This window comes from Eupeodes corollae, chromosome 3, assembly GCF_945859685.1.
Source record: "Eupeodes corollae chromosome 3, idEupCoro1.1, whole genome shotgun sequence".
NCBI lineage: Eukaryota > Metazoa > Arthropoda > Insecta > Diptera > Syrphidae > Eupeodes > Eupeodes corollae.
In genome coordinates, this window is record NC_079149.1 from 136324089 (window position 1) to 136349008 (window position 24920).

Genomic DNA, 24920 nt, shown 5'->3' on the forward strand with positions numbered 1-24920 from the left:
AAGGCAACTTCTGTTAAATCATTAAATTGTCTTTTGAAGAAATCATGTTCGATATTTCTGTATCGCTGTTTTTCATTGTCATTGGTAGTTCGGTTACTTTTTCCTTCGACCAGTCTATTAATTTGTAGTAATTAGATGCATCTTTTTGTAGCTTAACAAGTTGAAACTCACGAACTTCATTGCCATTTCTAAGTTGTCGTGCCTTTATTAATCTTCGGAGAGCTAGCTCTCATATGTGTGATTGGTCATCTTGCAACATAGCTAGCAACAAATTTGTGTGTACTAGGTGTACGAAGAATGAATTTCTTTGTATAGTTCTTATAACGATGTTCTTAAGGTCATCCGCAAGTGCAATGATCTTTTTAGCATGTTGAAAATGTGAAGCGGACCATTTTTACATGATGGCTTTGTTTTTATGTCTAACCACGTTGGAGCGTAGACTTTCACAATAAATATGACAAGTTCTTTGAGTTTGTCTGAAGGATTTTCTGTGCCAACATATAATCGAAGAATCCTGTTTGCACAAGTTAGCCATCGGGAATGTGCCAGCTTTCCTGGATCCTTGCTAGCTAAAGCAGGCAAAATCGAACCTCTAGAAATAGCTACGCACATTTGATGCAAATATTTTTGATCTGTGCTTAAGGAGTCAGCATCTACATCCAGAAGTGCTGCATTTACTGCTTCAAAGTTCACTACTTTGAAGCTTAGACACTTCTCAAGCATTTTCCCAATGCGGTGGTTCCATCGAGACTTGCAAACAGATGACGAAGCGGTAGCTCATTTGCATGTAATAAGCACATAAACCATTGTAAAGGACGACCGAAATGTTTTTCTAACAATTCAATGACTCCGTTCTTATGTCCTGTATTTACAGCAATGCCATCACACCCAATTGCTACCAAAGACGTACGAAGTTTAAAATTAGTTTCTAGAAAGTCAACTATATTTCTTTCAATAGTAACTGCTTTTCCCGAATAACTTGAAAAGTGTCCTATGTATTCTGAATCTGGCTCCGATATAAGTGACACATGTTCTTCAGTAACAGTCTTTCGTTTCGTAAAATGTTGTCAGTCTTAGCGATGAATAATATTTTGTCTTTACGGCCGTCAAAATAAAGTGAGGATATAGGTTTTCTTAAACCTGCAGATTCACATTGTAAACCGACACGGACTTTTTGACGATCTCGACGTAATTTGCTCCGATCTATCACTTTCGATGAATTTTCACTACTTATGACGTTTAAATCCAACATAGCAGCGTTTACTATGATAGCAAAATAACTTCAGTAAAATGTTAAGATAATAGACTCACCTTTTAAACTCACCAAGGTACTACAATAGCTTTAAATTTTGCCACAATTTTATGTTGGAAAGTGGTTTCATATTTCAAAGACCTGATGGCAATACTGATATTAATAACTGCTCAAATGATGACCAGATAGTTTTATAATAAATAAATCAGTAGTGAGAGTACAAGAATTGATTTTTATTGACGCACTTTCAATGAATCATTATGCAAAAACCAATATTTGAAATTGTGACTCAAAATTTTTCTTTTTCAAAGAGAACCGACCTTCTGTTGACACATAATTTGCTTGGGGTTCTTTCTTTATAAGGAAAGAAGCATAATATTTTTGTTTGACTTAGATAAGTCTCCCGCGTAAGGTACCTTTCATAAATATGTAAATGTTAAGTATAAAAGGGACAGTATTGAGTTATCCTCTAACAAAATTCATTTCAAAAGTTCATCATGAAGTTTCTTAGTCAGAAAATATTCTTGTTTTACATTTTTGTAGTGTTTCAATTTTTAATTGGAATTTCAACAGGATTTCATCTATCAGACTTGATGTGGTGGTCAAAGCATGACAAAGACAAAGCCAATGATTTAAAGGTATTTATATAATTTAATTTAATAAAATAACAAGCTAAAATATTATTTGTTTGAATAGGTGATTTCTTTGAAAACCATTAAGGAAAAATTTGCAACACAAGATGCAGACGAAGAACTTGACAACATATTTTTCAAAGACATTGTGAAACAAAATCCGGTCTTGGAAGATCCAAACTGTCAACCGGGATTCGTTCGAGATCGAAGAGGAATTTGTAGAGAAGTTTGGTAGTGATTTTTTTAAAGTATGTTTCAAATAACATCCGAACTATTCTTTTCATTTTCCTGCATACATTTTTACTTAAAATACAAGAAAGTTTTCTGAATTGTTTGTTAATAAAGTTTAATTGACAAAATGCATGCTAAATATATATGACTTCTAAGATTCAAATTATTTGCTCCATTCCCTGAATTAGGTTTGTTTGATTTATTTACGAACTGATACTGTTTAGGCGTGTTCAGATGTACCGTATTTTTAAAAATGGGAATTATTATTTTACAAAATCACAAAACGAATAACATTTTTTTAAAATTTGTGGAATACATATTTAGAAAATTGAAATGGAAAGGAAAGGCATTATATAAATAACTGACTTTTGTTCAATCATTGGAAAATAAAAGATGACACACTTTCATTTTATTTTTTTTATTTTCATCCCAAACTTATTTATAAAACATTTTTCACATAAATAACAATAATTCTCATAAGATTAACTTAATCTATGTAGTATAACAATTTCTTTTTTTATATAAAATAAAATATAAATGAAAAATCAAAAAACAAAAAATAATTACGGAGATTGTATCAAGTGCAAGAGTAATTCAAAATGTATTATACACTCCTAGGCAGCCTTTAAAAGTATACATATTTTAACGTATGTACAGTTTTTTTTATATTTTTTGGAAGACTGCATATAAAATTCTTTTTATTTTCTCAACATTTTTAAGGGATGTCAGACTCTACTTATAGTATCACAAAAAATAGAGAGAGAATACTAATATTAGGAGGTGTCGCGGCAAGAACTTGACGCGTTCTTAAGTTTTTTCTTTTTTTATCCTGGCGTTAAGTTTTATTTCTTCATCTTGTATCCGTCAGTAAATCCGAAAGCATTTGCCACTAAAAAAATTATAGAATTTGAAATGTCGAAAAAATGTTGGTAAAGTTTAAAAACTTACTTTCGAAATCCTTTTTGTAGCATTCGAAGAAATCAGCTAACAAATTACCAGGTGGAATTTCCCAAGTTGTGGTACCTCCATATTTCGCTGGCAAGAATTCCTTATCAATGTGACCAGCTAATGACTTCCAATCCTTCCCATGGAAGAAGATCTAACATAATAGGTGTCGTGTTAGTTTAATATTTTATCAAACATTTGAAAAAGATAAATCACGACTTACCCTCTTTCGAAGTTTCTCCCTGATAAAAGGCTTAAAGATGGCAAAGAGCATATTGAAAATATATGAGTTGTTTACAATGTGCACAGCCTTAAGTCTCATACAAATGCAGTCTTGAACATAATCGAGTAGCATGATAGCGAATGAGGGAGTAAATTGCATAACATGACTAACTGGAAGACCTTCCATATCAATGATGACAACAGCTCCACAAATTTGTGACTTTGGCTCAGCCATAGAACCAACAACTGCTAATTGAATACCCTTGAACATATCACCGAGTGCCACTTTTGAAGGCTTCCATTTTTCTTTATAAACGAAAACAACAAATATTAAATAAAAATCCAAATAAGCACAAATGTGTAGCCCTATTGCAAGTGTCAATTATCAATTGATAAATATTGAAAATCATTGATTAAAAATTATATTTGTATTGTTAATGTGTCAATTGGCTTGAACAAAAATTATGAAAGTTTCACATTTATCAATTGATACTTGACATTTGCAAAAGTCTTAATACTGAAAAACTTACTTCCAGCTTCAATGACAAGAATTCTTCTACCATGTTGATCCCTGTTGGGCAAAAGTGAAAGGATGCCTTCTTCGAAGACGTTCCTTATTGTAGATGGTAAGATATTGTCACAGACTTCTCCGTATTTCAGTTTCATGTGATAGAAGTTGATAAGTCTTTTCAAGGCACTCTCTGGATAGTATTTGGTGGGCCTCAAAAACATTTTCATGTATTCATCATCCAAGGGTAAATGTAAAAATTCGGTTTCTATACAAACACAAATAATTTATATGAGCTAAAATATTTAATGAAATCAATTGAACTTAGCTTTTTACTAGTTTATAATATTTTTAATATTAAGCAGTTGTCTAAATGCTCCTACATTCGAATTCTTATTAAAAACAGCGAATTTGAACACGTCCAAACACTGACAATTCATTAAAAAATCAAACAAATTAAACTAACCTAAATCTAGGGAACGGATCAATGGATTTGATATGTCAGAAATTCAGAAGTCATATGAAATGAACAAATATTACTAATAAAGCTGATTAACTCTCATTTTTGTTTTTCAGTTGACATTTCAACATATTTTTGTATCTATTTTTAGGATATTTCTAACTTTATCATTATTAAATTCATATGTTCACTGAAAAGTTCGACTTCATTTCATGTGATCATTATATGTATATTGAGTCATTTTCGAGTAATGAGTCACCGACTTTAAAAAAAAATTAATCTATATTATGCTTATGCATTTAAGTCTTTGTGGAAATGAAACGTGATTAAACTTTAATTTTCAAAAAGATAACAAAGTGCAAGCGTAGCATTAATTTCAAGGTATCATACGTAGTGTAAGCAGTATGTTTCTATGAGTATTCCGAATTGTTTTCTTATAGTGATGAGATTAATTATAGCTGTCACTTAACTGACAAATCTGTTGATGCTTGAAATATTGACAGATGAATGGAAAATACAAATGCACAGATGCTGTCATCATTAATTGTTTAAATCACACTATGTTCTATGCATAATAGCTCAAAAAGAAAACAAATATTTGAAGAAAAAAACACACAAAAAGTCTTGTAACAATTTGACAGAGTTGTCATCAAAAAGTAGAGTCACGGTCATGGCTCTTTTTTAGGGCAAAAGTCGTAGTATGTATTTTAGGACAGTTCTGTTTACTGATTCCATTATTGTTCAAACAATGTCATTCTGTGTGTTGTCTAACTTAAAACAGCTGTATTTCTTATAGATATCTAAATGTTCGTCAGAATGCTTCTTTCAGTTTGAAATTTAAGCGAAATTCTGTTTGTTTTGTTTGAGGAGACAAAACAAACACAAAATAACTGATTCAAATAGAATTTAAGTCTTGTTCAAACTCTTGTGAATTATGTAAGTCATAACTGAGTACATATTTTATTCTTGTCTTCGATCAGAAGTGTCACTTTTATCTATTGCTGTAGGTACTTTGCATGTACATGTGGGTAATTGGCTAAATATTATATGAATAAAAAAATATTAAACCTGACGCTCTATGAAAATTTAAATGCGCTTAGCTTAGATACTTTTTTAAGATTTATATCTCATATTAATGTGGTTGCATAATATGCAACGCCGTGCCGTTGGTGTATAAATTGTATGTTAACATTCGATGCAGAAAAAATCTAAGTATTTGCAAATAGTCGATTGCTAGTAAGATATTTAATATACTATAAGTTAGAATGTGTGATTGAAACGTGCTTTGAAATTCTAAAGCTATGCTAATTTTTTAAATACATAGACATGCACTTGGTAATTTCTATTAAAAATATTTTATAGTATTTATAAATTTTTCTTTTTGTAATTTTTGTTTATTAAAACTTACGTTGAATCATTTGACGTAATTCTACGATTGCTTTCTCTACAATTTCTGGAGTCTCACGAAGTTCGTTGCGTGCCTTTTCCAATGCCCATTCTGGTGGATCTTCTTTTTCCAGACGAATGACAGCATTACCCAAATCGATATAGGGTAATTGATTGTCATCAAACTTCAAACTCGCTGCTTCCGGAGGACTCATATTTAATTATTCTTTGTTTATTCACCTATGGTAAAGAAAAAGAGAAGTAAAGAATATATTTTGACATTTAATTTTGAAAGTTATTTATTTGTGAACACACTCTGAATTATTTCAAGGTTGTTTCCTGTCATGTAACATTCCTATATGATTTTCAAATTATACTTTTATTTGAAATAGTTCGTAATCTGCCAAAAGATTGTACATATGATTCTTCTTTTTTAAAAGTCATTTGATGCAAAGTTTGTCTTCAAAAACACATAAAGTGCATTTTTATCATATTATTTTTTCACTTAAGAGAATTTGAAACATAAAAACGTATTAATCGATCAATTAAAAGACTTTTTATTAACAACACAAGAAACTAAGAAACAAGAAACAAGTTTACTGAATTGATTTTTGCTTTAACTTTAAACTTATTCAAGATCAAGGTTAATAAAAGCCTGATAGTTAACTTGTATAGCAAGTGGATAGTTAAAAATGTAAATTCTTTAAAAAGTTATGGTTTCGGGGGCTTATGTATCAAATATGTCCGTTTCCGAAAATAATATTAAAATTGCTATCTGAATAAATAAAATAAAATTAAATCATAAATTCAAATGACTTTGTGGTTCGAATTCGCATGCAAAATTGTTTATGTTTTTCATTAAAGATTTTTATGTTTTGGATTAAATCAATAGAAACAAAATTGAATATTGTGAAGGATTCGGAATTTAATAATTGTGTATTAAAATATTTTCAAAAAAAAAATGTTTGCTTGCTAAATATGCAAGAAGTATTTTTAAAAACAATAGTTCAAGGAAAAAATCAAATATTTAAGCCTTCATAGTTTCTGAGTGTAAAGAAAAAACCTACTCTTTCAAAGCATTGAAATTATCTAGAACTGAAATGTCTCTTAGCCTGAAATAAGATAAATATAAAAAGCTTAATATTTAAAAAAGAAATGTTTCATTTTCCTGCATTTTCTACTCTCTAAATTCTATTTCTCCGTCTTTAATTTTTAGTTTTGACGTAGAAAAATGTTTTGTTTCCTTCGAAAATTTGTAATGTTAGCCAAAAATAATAAAAAGAATTAACTTATTTCTTGTCTTATTTGAAATCAAACAGAGTTTAATTGGATATGAAATTTTTGTTTGAAGACTGTTTCACACATCTTATGGATTACGAAAAAATGTAAGTGCAAATATTAACTTCCGAAATTTGTTGAATAATATAAACAAATTATTTTCACAGCTAAAAATGCGTCAGAGGAAATATTTTTAATAGACGTAGACAATGTCTTTTATTTTATTTTTTCAAACCTGTTCTTCTTTAACCTTTTTGACTCAAATAAAATTTTATTGATTATTTGATAAAAAACACAATTATCTGTTTCATGTGATCTGTGATCAATTTGGTAGAAATTATTTTTAATTACAGTAATTTGACTTACTTAGTTATTTGTTTATTGTTTTAAATGTTAAAGTTTCATTATTTCCATTCTGATAGAAATAAGCGAAAATAATTCTTGCGAATTGCACAAAAGTTATTTTAATAACCTTGGTTAAGTTTTTAAGGGTCAGTTAAAGCTATCATTGAAATCGGTCCGGAAAATGGTGTTTCCGTCTGATTAGAAATGAAAATTATATACTGATTGATCGGGAATCACACAAATAATTTGTTTAAGAATAAAAAGTGTTATTTCGCATTTATTTTTCTCTAAAAATGTATTTTTATATTTTTCGAACGGAAATTCATTTTCTGGAACAGCTGATACTTTTATTTTCAAAAGTCAAACGAATCCACTATGTTCCAATTTCATACAAATCCAATGACAGATTACTGTCAGTGAACATTTCAATCAGGACATTGTTTTTAATGACAGAAATGTTTAATGATAGCTATAAACGACCTGTCAAAAAAATCCCAATGTTTATTTTCAATGATGAAAACCAAAGATAGCTACAGTTGTGTTCATAAAAATAGCAGTGCTGGTCACATTTTATTTGATTGTTAATTATTTAAATAACGGAAATTCTTATAAAAAAAATTTAACATGTTACTTGCAATCGAACGGTTTTTCGTTTCATATTAGAGACTTTTAGCTTGAAGTTATAATCTACTTTTCCCGGTGAACACACATTATTTCAAACTCTCTGAATATAGAGTGTTCATAAAAACAGCATTTTCTTTGATTTTATAATTAAAAAGTGTTAGAAATTCATTTTTTTTTGTTATTTTTCGGTAAATAAACATTTTACTTTTTAAAGTTTTAAGTATTTGTAACATCCTAGCATAAAAATAATTAATAAATATTGGCTCAAAAATAAACAATGGGATAGTCAAGACACTGCACCGAAGAAATTTGAAAACTTATTAGAAAACTTAGTTTGGAGGGAAAAATCTACAAAAATATTCAAGACATCCTAGGCTGCTCAGCAAAAATGGTCAGTAACGCCTTAAAATGGCAAAATAAACCGTAAACGCGAGGCCCAAAAAGGATTACTACTAAAAGAAGTGACAGAAAAATTGTTCAGTTAGCAAAACAGAACCCTTCCATAGGCTCTAGGAAAATAAGAAAGTTCCTGCAAGGTACCGTTCTTGACGAAAAGGCATGTGGCAAAGAGAATGGATTTTCACAGGGAATGGGCAAAAGAGAAATGGAGGAAAGTTCTGTGGAGCGATGACAGCAAAGTCATTCTTTTTGGATCCAAGGGTCGTCGAGAATATGTGAGAAGACCCCAAAATGCAACAAACGATCCACGGTACACTACAAAAGCAGAGAAGCATGTGGAGGAAAAATTTTGATATGGGCTTTCCTTTCATATTACGGGGTCGGGCCTATATATCCCATCGGGGGTATAATTGATGCAACCAAGTTTATGAAAATTATGGAGGAGGTTAGGTTACCCTGACCCCGACCTTAATCCCATCGAAGATGTGTTTGGGGGATGTTAGGAACGCAGGTTTTTACTGTGACAAGGCTAACGGTAAAAATCGATAATACCTAAAATATTATAACGTTGATATTGAAGGTCTTTTGACTTTATTTGGAGAGCACTGCTATTTTATGAACACAACTGTATAACTGGCGCCTTACTGACTATGTTTTGCAATTGCTTTAGGCTCACGATTTCAAAATCTCTGTTCATTATTTTACTTCTTATTATCAATATTCATAGTTGACATTTGCAAAAGTCTTATTACTAAAAAATATTACTTCCAGCTTCAATGACAAGCCGATAAACCGTACTCATTACTTCTTAGCATTTAAACGGCACAACTACATGTAATTGGTTTACTAGATTTAAAAGCTATCCACATTTATTTCTAAAGTCAATGGAGCAACTTTTAAAATAACCATTTTTAAAACAAGCATTTTACTACTTTCTAATTTTAAAAACATTAAGCAATTTACTATAGCTATTCCCAAATTACAAGAAATGACTTCTACAATATTTAATGTCTTTTGTTAAAAACGAGGCATCTGAACAGATCTTAAAAGTGACAGATTATTTTGAAATGTCAGAAACTCAGAAGTTATATGAATTAAGTAAATTACTTAATGTTAAAAAAAAGTGATTTTAATTTAAGCAAATTGTTAAGAAATTAAAGTCGTTTAAAATGTACCTCTAATGTTAGAAGGAACAACTCTTAGAAAAGGGCTTTTGTTTTTGAGGCACATTCATATTTTCAAATCTGAGTAAAACTATTTACTTTTTTATATTTTAAAATAGTTGAAATTAGTTAGGATCAATAAGTAATAATAAAACTTTTGTTTATCGAATGTAATAATTTATATTAATAGTGATAGCTATTAACGACATGTCAAAAAAATCCAATGTTTGTTTTCAATGATGAAAAACAATGATAGCTATAACTGGCGCCTTACTAACTGTGTTTTGCATTTGCTTTAGGCTCATAATTTCAAAATCCATGTTTTTTATTTAGCCGATAAACCTGGCTCATTACCTCGCAGGTTTTTAAGGGCCCAACTGTAAGTAATTGGTTTACTAGATTTAAAAGCTATCTATATTTATATCTAAAGTTAATCAAGCAACTTTTCGAACAACCATTTTTAAAACAAGCATTTTACTATTTTATAATTTTAAAAACGCTTAGCAATTTACTATACATAGCTATTCCCAAATTAAGTCCTTAGCTGACTTCTACAATATTTAAAGTCTTTTGTTAAAAACGAGTCATCTGAACAGATCTTAAAAGTGAGTTTATGAAGAAGAACAAATAAACAAACCTAAATCTGGCGAACAGATCTATTATTATAAAATGTCAGAAGCTCAGAAGTTATATGCATGAACTAGCAAACTACTTAATATTTAAATAAAGTGATTTTAATTTAAGCAAAATGTTGAGAGATAGGAAGAAATTAGAATCATTTAAAATGTAACTCTAATGTCAAAAGGAACAATTCTCAGAAACGAACTTTTGTTTTTGAGGCACATTTGTATTTTCAAATCTGGGTAAAACTATTCACTTTTTTATATTTTGAAATAATAAAAGTTAGTTAAAATGAATAAGTGGGTACTAATAAAACTTTAGTTTATCGAATGCAATAATTTATTTTCAATGAAGATATAAATTTAAAACAAAAACCTTTTATAAACAAAACAAAAATAAAGAGAAAAGTTCAAACAAAACAAAAACAAACAGTATAATAATTAAAACAAACACCAACTGGTTATTATAGGGTAGGTATTTATTATTACTATTTATATTATTTTGTAATTATATATTAAAAAAGTTCCGCTTGATAAAATATTTATAATAATACCTTCAATAGTATTTAGTGATAATAAAGATGAGTCAAACTAAAACCTGATTCATTTAATTGCGACCGCAACTCAAGTGAGTGTTAATAAATTCAACAACAAAATCAAAAGCAAGGTTAAGGCAAACAAGGTATAGAAGCTTTTTTTTTTAAGATAAACCTTAAGGGGCCTTTATTAGCATTAAATTTAAATAATATTAATAAAAATATAAGTGCGTATGATGAGATGAACCAAAGAAGAAAACATACAACAAAAACTAAGCTATAAAACTTACATTAATAAGCTACAAATTTAAATATATTATATGCGATGTGACAAGTCTTGAAGATATCAACTTAAAATAAGAATTAAAATAAAGAGAACGCAATAATATAAGCAAAGCACTTTTATCTGCAAAACATGCTATATTAATATCGTTGTTAAAATGTGCTGGTGGACTTGAATTTTTATAGATACATATATGTATCATTTCCGGTGAAAAAAACCATGTTAATCGAGCTTCATAAACAGAAAATTTAAATTACTATTCACAGGTCAAAAACTTCCAATAAACTGTTTCCATTTACCTTGAGTCAGCATCGATACCTTTTTTCATTTGTTTTGTATCGCACCCTTTACACCTCGAAAAAATAAACCAACAAAATAAATAAAAGAAACGATACATTAAAAAAAAAAAAACAAGCTTAAATTCAAAACCAAGCAAAGTCATGGCCGATCGAATCGTGTTCTCAAGACTCAACAGAAAAAAAAACAACAACAAAATGCTAAAACTGAAAAATGATGATTTTGCAGAAATTATACTTCAAGTTATTCTGTGACATTGCTAAATTGGAAGAAAAATAACTGTTCATAATAATGCAGTTTGAATTTAATTCTGCAACTGTTTGCTAGTCAGGCGCAGCCAGGTGTTAACTAACAAATATGAACACATCATTTATTATAAGGCCAGGGTTGCCGGTTGCTTTAAATTTAAACCGTTCATATTGCTTTCCATTTTTGCTTTATTTTTCTATTCCGCAAAACTTAAATATTTTCCAGCCATAATAACAAAAATGTCATCTCGCATTAACCTTGGAATCCAATTCTTTCATATCTTGCGATTTCACAAGTGAGTTCTGCAAATTGCTATAAAAAGCAAGGAAAAGTGAACGAACAGAACTTAAAAAGTGTACAGTAAATGTCACATCTTTCACTTTGAAATATCATACGATTTTGTGACATGGCTGTCAAATTTTTTAGGTGGCAATTATGACGTTTCATCATATCGATTTAAATTCATGAATTTATAATATCATAAAATTAAAAGTTTGAATATCCATGGTGGCTCTGTTTATATAATTGTTTAAAACTTCAATAAACCATTGCAAATAATTGCTGCATAATGCCGGTCATTTTAAACCCTAACAAATTTTATATTTCACGATTCCAGAAGTGATACTTGAAATTGCTAGAAAAAACAGCGAAAAGTAAACAAACAGAACTGAAATACAAAAAAAATGTCACTTCTGTCACTTTGACAAAATCGTTCTGTTTTGTGACATGGCTGTCAAAGTATCTACGTTTCAATTATAACATTTAAAGATATTGTTATTACTTTATTCATTCCAATTTCAGGAGGAATAAAAACATAACATATGACACAGCATACAACAACATATCACGATTTTAGTAGCGATACTTTAAACTGCTAGAAAAAAACATCAAAAAGTAAACGAACCGAAATAAAAATACGAAAAATAAATGTCACTTCTTTCACTGTGAAAAAATCTATAACACAAATACAAAATCTACTATTTTGTGACATAAGTGCCCAACTTTTTGCGAGGGAATTATGACATTTTAAGATATTGTTGTTACTTTATCTATTCCAATTCCAGAAAGAATACCTACAAACATCACACACTTAATTATAATTTCATTGTAAAATAATTGGTTTCATATTTCAAGATTTCAGAAGTGAACTATTCAAACTGCTACAAACAAAATGAAAACGAACAGAACTAAAAGTACAAACACTGGCTGCGTTCAATATCGTGTTTGATAAGGTATCTTGGATAGGTGGATTTTTAGATACCTCGTTGAACGAGTTGGATAGCTGTATTAAGATAGCTGTCAAAAAATAAAAACAACTTTCAGCTGTTCACAAAAAGCAGAGAAACATTTAAGCTTCGAAGTCAAAATTGTTGCAAGATAAAACATTTAATAAAAATTTTAAAAAAATTTGGAGGCACATAGCTTCTTCATCGTCTATTATGTACAGAACATCCTCAAATACAACTTTAACTAACACTTTGTATCTTTTTGTTTGCCAACAAATACAAAAAGCTGAAATCAATTTTCAAGTTTCTTGAAATTCAACCATATGTTGAATCAGCTGTTCTGTAAGATACATACATATCCCAGAAATTCTTGGATACCTTTGGATTCCTTTTTTGAGATCTCAGCTATTTTTAATCAGCTGTTATCTTAGACGTAAAATACTAACAAAAAGGTATCCGGATACCCTATCTGTCTGAGATTGAACGCAGCCATTAAATATCATTCTTGTCACTTTAACACATCTTACGATTTTGTGACATGGCTCCCAAATTGTTTACGTGACAAGTATGACATTCAAGATACTGACGTTTCTTTATCCATTCTTATATGAATAAAAATATAATGTCAAATAATTTGGATACCTCTGGTAGCTCTGTTTGTTTACTTATTAAAAATTTCAATAAATCATTGCAAAATAATTGCTGCATAATGCCGGCCATGCAAATGCAACTCGTACGCAATTGTTTTTTTTTATTTCTTTGTTAACTACTGTGTTGAAAACTTGATACCCATTTATTTGTACATGATTCTTTTAGAAGATCTCTTTAAAGCCCAGCATCAGGGAAGGTACAATAAAAAACTGATGCGAGTCAAGGTACATTTAGGTAACATCATAATATCTTTTATAGGAAATTAAGATGCGTGCTTTTCTTTATTGTTAGTTTTGTTGCTTGTAGTCGGTTCGCATAGGTTGATTAAATACGCAATTAACATGCGCGCAACACTTTGGCACTTATGCTTACGTAAGAGAATGATCTCTCTGTGAAATTAGATATAAATATAATTGCTCTTCTGTATGAATGAAGTGTATTTATTGTATAGAGGTATGATGACTGACGTTTTTATTGCTTATATTTTTTATTATTATTATTATTATTAAATTTTGAACATTTTTCATGCGACCTTTACTATATTAGTGTGATGGATAGGTACGCAAACGCAAGTAGTGACGACCATTTAAGTTTTCACATAAAATATTTACAAAATAATTATGGGCTAATTATTTTAAAATTACCTTTGACCTACAGGGGATTCTTGAAAATAAATAAATGTGAAAATATCATTATTTCTTGTTTCTTATATAAACACAGCTATCAAGCCCTCCACACTGGGTCAGTTTGTAAACTAGACAATAATTTTTGGTTAAAAGGAAAATTTTCCTATGCCTACGTGAACAGAACTAATTTGGGTTGGATTCATGCGAGGCCTGGCCATACACAACTTTAATAATTGATCTTAACACGTTTTAGAGATTTAGGCTCAACATTTTGAGAGCTTATGACTTTACTATTTAGAAATGTTTTAATAAGAAACTTACTATCTGCTAATATATAAATAAGGTGCATTTGAACCAAAAATACTCCACTATAAATCAAATCAATACCACATCTTACTTTATCTTAAATAATACTAAATTTATATAGCTTCTAATTTTCTGACATTTAATATTAAAAGATTCGTTTCCTATAAAAGGTTTGTTTGATTTTTTTTACGAACTGTCACCGCTTAGACGTTTATATCAAAAATACTCCATTACCAAGATCGGAATCTCAGACTGACATTTCGGTTTGCCTACAACTGCACACTAAATGTGAGGAAGTGTGAGTGAAATGATACAAAAACCAAACACTAGCTCACATTTAGTGTTCTGGTCCATCAAAATGCTTCATTTTAGTCCTCAGGCACATCTAAATGCTTCATTTTGGTCTTCGTTCAAAAACGAAACAATCCGAACCAATAGAATCTGAAGTGCTGACGTGGTCTTAAATTGGAAGATTTGTAAAGCTTTTTAATTTCAATCCAAAAAAATGTTGCAAATGTATAATAAATAAAATAATGATTTATTAGTGCTATTTTTGTTTATTTAAATTATTTGCGAACGCAATACGAGCTGCAACTGGTTAAGTACAATTGGAAATGGAAAAAAGTGTAACTCAATACTTCATGTGGAAACAATAAGTAGGTGCCTTCGTACTTTTGTGTACAGTTTATGCTACGAGAAGCATACTTGTGAAGTTCCCTTGCGAACTTTAGCTAGTTCAGATTCCTCAATTAGATTAGTATTTTCATCATTTAAGCATTTCGGTAATTGCAAGACCAAATTTTAGTTTTGTTAATTGCAGAAATACTCCTGAAAATTTCTTTTTGAGGGACTATGTTAGAGTTAGAATTTCGTTTGTAGTTAGATGTTGGAATACAAATTTGAGGGAACCATGTTTTAAAAATAAGTTGCTTTGTGTAAATTATCTTTAAGGAATAGAAAAAGGCAATATGGTTACACACAATACCAACTAAATGAGTGCAATTAATAATTATATTAACCCGCCAATGGTGACCTGCTGGTCTGTCGGACCGGGTGTGCGAAAAAATGCGAATACACTTCTTCTTCGTTATTGTTTTCTGTTGAATATGAATTTGTATATTGTAATAAAAGAGCTTCTGTTGATTTAATATCATTGTTTTACTGTCAAAGAAAATATATTAAAAAAAAAACACGAAATATTTGTAACACATTTCGAAAAATCTTCATTTGAAAAACCCGGTCCGTGAGACCGGCGTCACCATTGATCAAAGTAAAATTTGCGTCACCAATGGTGGGTTAAGAAAAACAAAAACATATACCTAAAACTCAATAATTTGTTTTCTTTATTAGCAGCATTTTTACTAAACATACCCTTCAAACAATAAAAAGTAAACTTGAAGTTTGGTAACTAAAAATTTAGTGAAAATTGTATTTTGGGTAAAACTGTGGGATTTCACTAAAATAAAGTTCTGTACGTCAACAATAAACATTCATGTCGATTACATTATCTATTGAATGAGTTGTGCATGAATTCAGAACGATTTTTTGACGTTTTCATTTTGAGATAAATGTCAAAATTTGCATTTGATTTGCTCTGCATTTATTCAACAAGTTCGCTATAATCGTTCTGATTATTTTTTCTAAATATTGGTGTTCCCTTGAAGCATAATTTTGTTTGATAGCAAATACATGTATGCTTCCATCAATCAACAATGTTATGGATGTGGTATTTTTCGATTATAACTTCTTTTTTTTAAATTTAATATTTATTAATCAAAATGGAATTGAAAAATAGTTGCAAGCTTAAATCATTAAAAACAAACTACATATATTTATATTTAATATTAAAAATTGTAAATAAAAAATAATAATTTATGTATATATTTAACTTATATAGATACAAATGTATGTATTTAAAATATTAATATATAAACCTTAAGAAAATTGTATTATCAGTAACCGCCATATGGGCATAGTATACCCCGGCGTTATAACCCGGACAATGTAAATTTATTTATATTGTATCCTTTGAAAATAAAATAAAATAAAATAAAATAAAATAAAATAAAATAAACTACATATAAATATACTTGGATAAATTAAATTGATACAGATTTTAATTTCTTGCAAAATAAATATTTGAATTCAATAAATTGCACTCGCACCCTTAACTTGATGGTTCTTCGAACGCATCTTTGATACAATAATCCAATGTTAATTATGAAATTTAAAGAATTTCGTAGTGGTTGCTATAAATGAGTGAATAAATTACATTAAACTGATGTTGAACATGCTTTTTTCAAGACAAACATTTACATTGGTTCGCTATCAACAAAATGACAGCAAAACTAAAGCTAAAAACTGACTTTTTCATCGAAAAAAGTAAAAAGAAAAATCTGAAAAAAACTTATTAACCTCCCTATTTTGTTTTTGCTTTCCGCTGGTCACGGTATCATTTTTTGGTTGTTTTCACATCAATTCATGGACTAATTGTCAAAATTACAAATACAACAATGTAAACAAACGGGTTTTGGAGAGTGAATATGGAGTATTTTTGATTTGAACACGTCTAAGCAGTGACAGTTCATACAAAAATCAAACAAACCTTATATATGAAACGAATCTTTTAATATTAAATGTCAGAAAATTAGAAGCTATATAAATTTAGTATTATTTAAGATAAAGTAAGATGCTAAGATCTGTTAAGATCATCTCATTTACTTAATTACTCTCTAAAATTGATCTGTCATTTAATTGGATCGTTTAAAATCTTGCGCCATTATTAACATTTCAATTCACTCTACAGACTTTTGCGGGCAGCGCAATTTATAGTTGCAGAATGCGTTTTTAAAGATTAAGATTTGTTGTAATAAAATAAATAAAAATATAAGACTTGTATGAATTAAATACAAATCGTCCACATTAGTTTGAAACACAGAAACAAAAAGTGTTATCACTTATTCTGAGGCAGAGATTAATTGCTCTAGTTAAGAACTGTTTGATTCTTTTTTTCTATAACTTATAAACAAAAATATAAATGCATTTAATAGAACTGCAATAAGCTTGCATTTTCGAAACTCTTATCAAGAATGGACGTTGACATTCATGATAATAAAAATAAACAAGTAAACACAAAAATGTGTGAAACTCGTAGGGGATGCATGAAAATAGGTCGATAGCTAGTTTCGTTATTTTATCGTTGTTGTTAACTTGCAACAGCAACATAGTTCTTTGAAATCTTAAAGTTCATTTGGATTTTAAAGCCCTTGCACCTTAGCATCTTACGTAAAATCAAACATGTCTTAATGTTAACCCTGTTACTATGCCCCTGAGTGGGACTGTTCCTATCTTAAATAACAAGAACACTCCTCTTAAAAACTAAAAATCGATGACAGAAACAAATATAAAAAAAAACAAAGAAAATTGCCGCCTAATAAATTTGTATCTACTTAAATTAAAACAAGATTATATTCTGTTTTATATTAACTTTAAATAAAATCTAATGCGATTTTAATATACAATTCACACACGGCCTTATAGAGTTTCCATTGAAAACGAAAAAGTATACACCTGCATAACGGCCTCTGTCAAATTGACAACCAGTAGTAACTGTGATTTTCATTTATGTATATTCACTTTTTTATCATAATAGAAACATAATAATTAAAACGCCTCTAGCGAGCATTTATGGCACAAGTGTGGATGGTTGAAAAGAAGGTGCCAAAGCTAAAATGTGCTTCGCTAATGTTTTTAATGAACCAAAAAGACACTAATTTGGAATTCACTGAATCTTAACTATTCGCGATTTTTCTCTGTCAATGGTTTGGTGAGGAAGCAGAGGCGGTAATACGCCGGCGTTGCCCAGCAACCGAATATCCAAAGATGAATTTTATCACATATATCAATATTTTATACATGACGCTGACGCCCTTGACCTTTGGAATTGGTATATAAACGAAAAAGAAAAGCCAAATTCAAAACACTGACCAAATTGTTTGGATCGATTTTAAATTATGCTAATAAGATTGAAAGAGAGAATTTTATTGTATACCTCGAGACCTAACCTAGTATACTCGACATCGACACTCGTATAAGAGAGGCAGGGCCTTGAAGGAATATAATTTTGTTGTCAATGACCTGCATTACATTTTGAGTCTATATTGATTTCGATTCAAACCTAGGTATGCCACGTTTGTTTATATATATCGGAGAGAGGGGTTTTCGTCTTGCTTTAAAAATTTAAATGCTTTTCGAATGGTCAATGAATTGAATTCTCTGTTTGAAGAAACTTCAGCACAGCGAAGCACCACCATACCATATTTTATATAGTCTTGTAGTCTTAAGGCAACTTTTAAGAATTTTTAATTAAGCTGTTAATATCGCATGGAATATTTAATGATATATCGATATCCACTTGTGGTCGGTTGGAGACTTCTTTCGAACGTCTTTTGTGATGAATTAACCTTGAATTTATTAAAAAAAAAAGACAAGTTTTTTCCTTATACATAGGTAAGGGCAAGTTTTTATAGCTTTCTTAAGTTGTTCCTCGTTCTTTTTTTTCCAATTAAAGCGCGACTTGTAAAACATCAGAAGTTAAGTTACCACAAGAATTAAACATATATGTAGACAAAAATTAACCCCAACTAAAGATGTGTCCATCAGTTAAGTCCATCATCTATTGCTTTAATTACAGCATGGAGCGTATGTGTAAATGGGAATAAAATGCAATTGACTCCGTTCACTCACGCATAACTGCTGATGCAGATGCCTCAAGCCCCAAGCCTCATCATAATATACCGACCGCACTATTGCAACACTATCCTCTACTCTTCCTAAGCTAAGCTATATCGTCATTGTGCAACATTTTTCTCTACTACTTACTCCGTAGCACTCCTCGCGGTTCAGTGTTGCAAAACAAATTGTAAAAAGTCACAAAACAAAATAATACAACAAAAATATAAAAACAATGCTTGATTGTAATTTCAGAATTATATCCACAAAATGTTGGTAAAGACAGATTCACACTCACTCTTAGCTTCGAGACTTCGATGTAGTTATAATACGAGCTCTGTATATACACAAGACCGACTGAACTAACTGAGACTGACTGTTTGCTTGAAGAGCTATCTAGAGACTGAGCCTTCGTTTTGGCGAGAGGCTTGATTTCTACAATTCTGCATTTGGAACTTGGAATATATGGAAATAAGTCGGAAATTCGCAAACTTCGGCGTAAAGCTTGACTCTACGTCTACAGAGTAGTCTGTAAAGGTAAATGTTTTTTGGAGTTCGAGCGAGTGCATATTGTGTTTTGGTGATGAAGCTTTTTTTCCACCAAACTCTGTTAAAGACGCAGCTTAGCAGGTAAGCAAAAGCAAGTTCAATAGGCAAGCGACTTCGACGACGACGTTAACGACGACGACGTCGATACATTTTTATTACCAAGTTCACCACTATTCGTATACTTGAAGTTGGCAGAATTTGAAAAAAAAAAATATGTTAACTCAGCTGAAAATTGTTTAAAAATTGTACAAATTAAGCTAAAGTTTAAAATCAAGTTTTCGGTAATCGTTGATCGTTGGTTGGTGGTTGTTGGTCGTTGTATAGCGTATTAGGAGGTTACTGGCGTATTTGGGTTCCAGTTGTTCTGGTTTTGGTATACTCTAGCTATTCGTAAATGTTTTTGTAATAAACACCATGTGTTGACTTGGCATAATAAGGTTAAATAATGAAAATTCTTAGTTTGAGTGAAGGTATTTTGTGTTTTTTTTTTTTAGCTACCCAGATTTAATTACGCTTGGATAAAAGTAAGCTTCTGGCGATGGTGTGGTAAATGATGTATGAAAAAGTATAGGGAAAAGATGGTTGTCAAGGGTGAGATTAGAGTGTTATATTGTTGTATCATTGACACTCATGGCATCCGACTTGTTCGATAGTTTGAACTTAATGTCAGTTGGAACTTGGAAATGCAATCAAAATTAATAAAGATCTCATTTTAGGATTATTGCAACAAAGATTTATTTATTTATATTCAATATGAAGATAAAAAGAGAGATCATCGGGCTTCCGAAACTATATGGATACATTGGATTTCAATTATTTTATATTCATGCATTTTCTATGGTAACTATGATATCCGGATAGTTAGGGATTAGGATATTGTTTGAAGTTCTAGTTTATTAGGGTGTTTCTTAAGAGCTTTGAAAAAAAAGTAATAATAATACTACAAGTTGTTAGAATTAATTTTGTATTATTATAAACTGGTAGATATTTTAACGGATAGTGGTACTAATTTCATCTCCTTTTCTATAAGCCCAACTTTCAACTGCTTTTTCCAATAAATCTGCACAAGCCTAAGGCTTAAAAAAAGAATCAAGAGACTTAAGCCTCATGAACTAAGAGGCAAGTTGACAGGAATACTTCTAGCAACAATTCGATTTTTAAAAACGAGGCGGGGATGCGACCCAAACTGATAACTTTCCATCCCGTCTGTCGATTTGTCTTGCTCAAAAGTTTGTAGGTTTTCGGGTTGGGTTAAAAAAGTTGTCAGTCGAATTATTCTTAAGAATTTTAAATTACAAACAATATTTTTCAGATAAAGTATTAGTTTAGTTTGAAAATCTAGTTTTGTTAAATAGATTTTTAGTCTTAATTTTTTACAAATTTGATGAATAAAATTAATTTTGGAGATATCAAAAACCGAACATTAATTTTTACCTAATTTGCCTACAATTTTTAGTAGATTTAATTTTTATGAAAAAACGGACTGTTGTATTTTTATAAAAAAATTCTGAAAGTTTGAAACAATATTTTTTAATTTTTGAAAAGCTATTTGAGTCCAAAGTAAATTGTTACCAAGTTTTAGTATTTTTTTAAAAAGTTTTTATTTTTTGTAAAAAAAATTGTCATTAGATTTTTCTTAAAACTTTTCTGAATGTTGAAAACAATATTTCTGACAATATAAAGTAGTTTTAAGCCAAAATCTCAAAGTTTTGTAAAGATATTTGAGTCAAAAATCAATTTTTACCAACTGGTATTCATTTTTCTTAAGTTTTTATTTTTTGTAAAAAAAAAAGATTTTTCTCAAAATTTCACTAAATGCTGACAACAATATTTTTTAAAAGATAAAATAAGTTAAAAGTCAATATGTCAAAGTTTTGAAAAGATATTTAAGCTGAAAACCAATGTTTACCAACGTTTATTAGTTTTTTTGTTTAGGTTTTTATTTTTTGCAAACTGTGAATTCGATTTTTCTCAAAATTTTTACGAATGTTGGAAATAATATTTAAGATAAAATTAGTTGAAAGCCATGATCATAAATATTTGAAAATATACACTGCCAATCACTAGGATGAGGCCACATATTTTTCAACCGATTTTCGTTCTTTATACCTGCTGGAAATTTCGTACCAATACAAAATTACTACATTTGAGTAGGTAGATATTTTCTTTAAAAAAAGGAATAAAATTAAGGGGTTAAATAGAAAAAACAGTTGGAATTTCCCTACATTGATTAAAGAGCTACTTAAAAACAGTATGAAAAAGTGCGTCACTTGGATGAGGCCACATGAAAAATCTTATAAAATATAAAAAAAATGAAAGAAATGTTTACAGTTTTTGGTTTTCAAACATTTATTTATTAAGTTTTTCTCAATTAATAATGAGTATGGCCCCCATTTTTCGATATGACCTCTATTAGACGGTTTGGAATGGAATAATAAATTTTTTTTAAATAGTCATGTGAAATCTCGTCCCAGGCATCACGGATAGCTTCAATTAAGGAGTCCTTGTCTTCAAATTGTCTACCGCCTTCATAAACTTTTCGAGATAGCCATGCACATACGTTTTCGATTATGTTCAAGTCCGGTGAATAGGGTGGCCATGGCAAAAGCTCTACGTTTTCTTATAAAATCCAGCTTTTGACAACGCTGGAAGTGTGGATGGGGGCATTGTCTTGTTGGTAAATCTAAGGCGGAGGTCCAAAAATATTTTTCATCTTCGGAAATGAGCGTTCCAACAAGTATTTGTAGCTGTTTTCGTTCATTGTTAGAGAAAGAAACTTCAATTCGATTTTGCCATAGTAGGTGATAGCTCCCCACACCATAACACCTGATGTACGGCTGTGATGTCTTCCCAAAATTAGTTCCTCTTTTCTTAAATCATGGAAATAAAAGTTGTAACCATCGGGGCCGTCAAGGCTAAACTTTTTTTCATCCGAAAAGACGACGCGTTTCCATTGACTGCTCCAAGAGCAGTTCATTCGCAGCTCCTTGTGTACTTGCTTTAGAACAGGTTTCTTTTTGAGTTTTCTTCTCTGGATAGTACCATCTTTTCTTATTATCCTTCGGACTGTCGAAATACTGGCTGATACTCCGCTTTTGGACCTTATTTTAGTAGCTGATTGAGTAGAACTTGAAGCAATACGTAAAATTAACCGCTTTTCTCGGGATGTTGTTGCTTGGACTGTGCGTCCTTTTTGGTTTTTTCCATAGTTTTGAGGATCAGCAAGATAGTTGTTTACAACTGTCTTACTTCTGTTCAGCTTCCTTGCTATTTCTCGGCTTGAGAGTCCCATTTCCTTGAAAGCATCGATTTGTCCTCTTTCTGCTACTGTCAACGTCTTTCCGGAACCCATTTGTAGTTGAAATTTAATAAAAATAGTTATTTGTAAAACGTTCTTAAATATTGTAACCCAAATTTTGAAAAAAAATTGCTGATCTGAACTTCTACAACGAAATATTCGCAATGGCCTCATCCTAGTGACTCACTTTTGTATATCCTATTTAGGTAGCTCATTCATTAATGTAGGGAAATTCCAATGGTCTTTTCTAATTAACCCTATAATTGTATCACTTTGTTTTAAGAAAATATGTACCTACTCTCATGTAGTAAAATTTTCCGGGTTAAACAAATTCCAACAGGTATCGGACCGAAAATCGGTTGAAAAATATGTGGCCTCATCCTAGTGATTGGCAGTGTATTTGTGTCGAAAATCAATATTTACCAACTTTTGTTGAATTTTCTTTTAAGTTTTTATTTTTTGTAAAAAATCTTTCAATTCTTGTTTTTTTTTCAAAATTTTACCACATGTTGAAAACAATATTTTTTAAAAGATAAAAATAGTTTGAAGCCAAAAGCTTAAACATTTGAAAAGATATTTGGGTCGTAAATCAATTTTTACTAACTTTTGTGTAATTTTGTTTAGATTTTTATTTTTTGTGAAAAAGTTGTGAATTCGATTTTTCTGAAAATTTTTACGAACGTTGAAAACAATATTTCTTATAATAAAAAGTAGTTTAAAGCCAATATCTCAAAGTTCTGAAAAGAAAAAGACGGAAATCAACTTTTACCAACTATTATTAATTTTTTTGTTTAGGTTTTATTTTTTGTAAAAAAGCTTTGAATTCGATTTTTATCAAAATTTTCCCGCATGTTGAATACAATATTTACCAAATTTGAGTAATTTTTATTTCGGGATTTTATTTTTTATAAAAAAAACTGCCATTTTTTTTTCCAGACGTTAAAAACGTTATTTTTCGGTACACAAAATTGTTTTGGAGATGAAATCAATTTTTATTCGTTAAATTTTCGAGGTGTCAAATTTTTGTTTTCAGTTTTTTTTTGATTTATAAAAAAACCGTTGATTGAATTTCTTAGAAAAATATATTATTTTGGTATCACGTTACAATGTATAATATAAAATTTAATTCAAGTCTCTAGCAATATTGGTTCGTGAGATATTTAGGGAGCTGCTATAGTAACAAAAAATCACCCACGCAATTTCCTTCAGAGCCCTTTCTGCATCTTTCTGCATTATTATCTGAATAACAAAATTTATTTGAAGTCGATATCTTTACTGGTTCTTGAGCTATGGACGGAAAAAACGTCGCGAACGTTCGGACATGAGGATGTACGGACGTACGGACGCACAGACATCTTTTTAAAAATCTTTTATTTCGAGTCTAGGGACCTTGAAAAGTCGAGAAGTGTCAAAATTTTCAATTCGACAAATCGGACCGATTACTATAACTTCCCATAAGAACTATAGCTTCCTATGGGAAGTTAATAAATTGATGGTTGTTGCACCAAATGTCGTCCATGTTTAACTGATTTGATTGTGGAAAAAATAATCAGTAAGCCTATTCCTCACTTGGAAATAAATGGAAAATAATGATGTCAAACCAAACAGTAACGGCTTGAGATTTGCCTTCACTCCATGTTCAGAAATATTGCTAATTGACGAACAGTGGTGTCTTAAGGCATGGGCCCAGTGGGCCAGGGCCCAAGGCCCCACAATTATTTGGCCCCAAATCCAAAAATCAATCAAAGTGAAAGAATCTATACAAGAATTATAAAGAAAACGTCATAAGGTTAGTAGACAGTAACAGAAAAACAATTTTCGTTTTATTTTTCGTTCCGTTCAAAGTATCCTCCTTAACATCTTAAACTTCTGGCAACATGAATCTTTAATCATACACCTGCACACGCTGTCAACATTATTTTAACAACTCTGCTTTCGTTCTACTCTACAGTTCTGCTCACATGTTGGCTTTTTAACTCACTCCATAAACAAAGACAAAATTGTCCCATGTTCTTACAATTTATACCTATTCAAGAGCATAAATCTGAATATTTGGCTGCCAAAATCTTGACATTTCTGCAAAATCGCGATATTTCAATAGAG

General features: G+C 30.3%; 1 protein-coding gene and 1 long non-coding RNA gene across 3 annotated transcripts; one reads left to right on the plus strand and one right to left on the minus strand.

Annotated features, from left to right (window-relative positions):
• Positions 1 to 1576: 1576 nt before the first annotated feature.
• Positions 1577 to 2678, plus strand: LOC129951054 (uncharacterized). Its single transcript, XR_008782127.1, has 2 exons — positions 1577 to 1890; positions 1949 to 2678. It is a non-coding gene; the product is annotated as an uncharacterized LOC129951054 (long non-coding RNA).
• On the minus strand, positions 2518 to 19423 carry LOC129951053 (alpha-tocopherol transfer protein-like). Of its 2 annotated transcripts, none has more exons than XM_056063053.1 (6): positions 19269 to 19423; positions 5659 to 5876; positions 3813 to 4058; positions 3284 to 3588; positions 3064 to 3214; positions 2518 to 3004 (listed from the first exon to the last, which is right to left on the minus strand). In XM_056063053.1, the coding sequence occupies exons 2-6, from the start codon at positions 5849 to 5851 to the stop codon at positions 2958 to 2960; spliced, it is 942 nt and encodes a 313-aa protein (XP_055919028.1). In that variant the 5' UTR covers positions 5852 to 5876; positions 19269 to 19423; the 3' UTR covers positions 2518 to 2957. The 2 variants fall into 2 exon arrangements, with proteins under 2 accessions (XP_055919028.1, XP_055919029.1); XM_056063054.1 differs by lacking the exon at positions 19269 to 19423 and adding an exon at positions 19121 to 19248.
• Positions 19424 to 24920: the final 5497 nt, after the last annotated feature.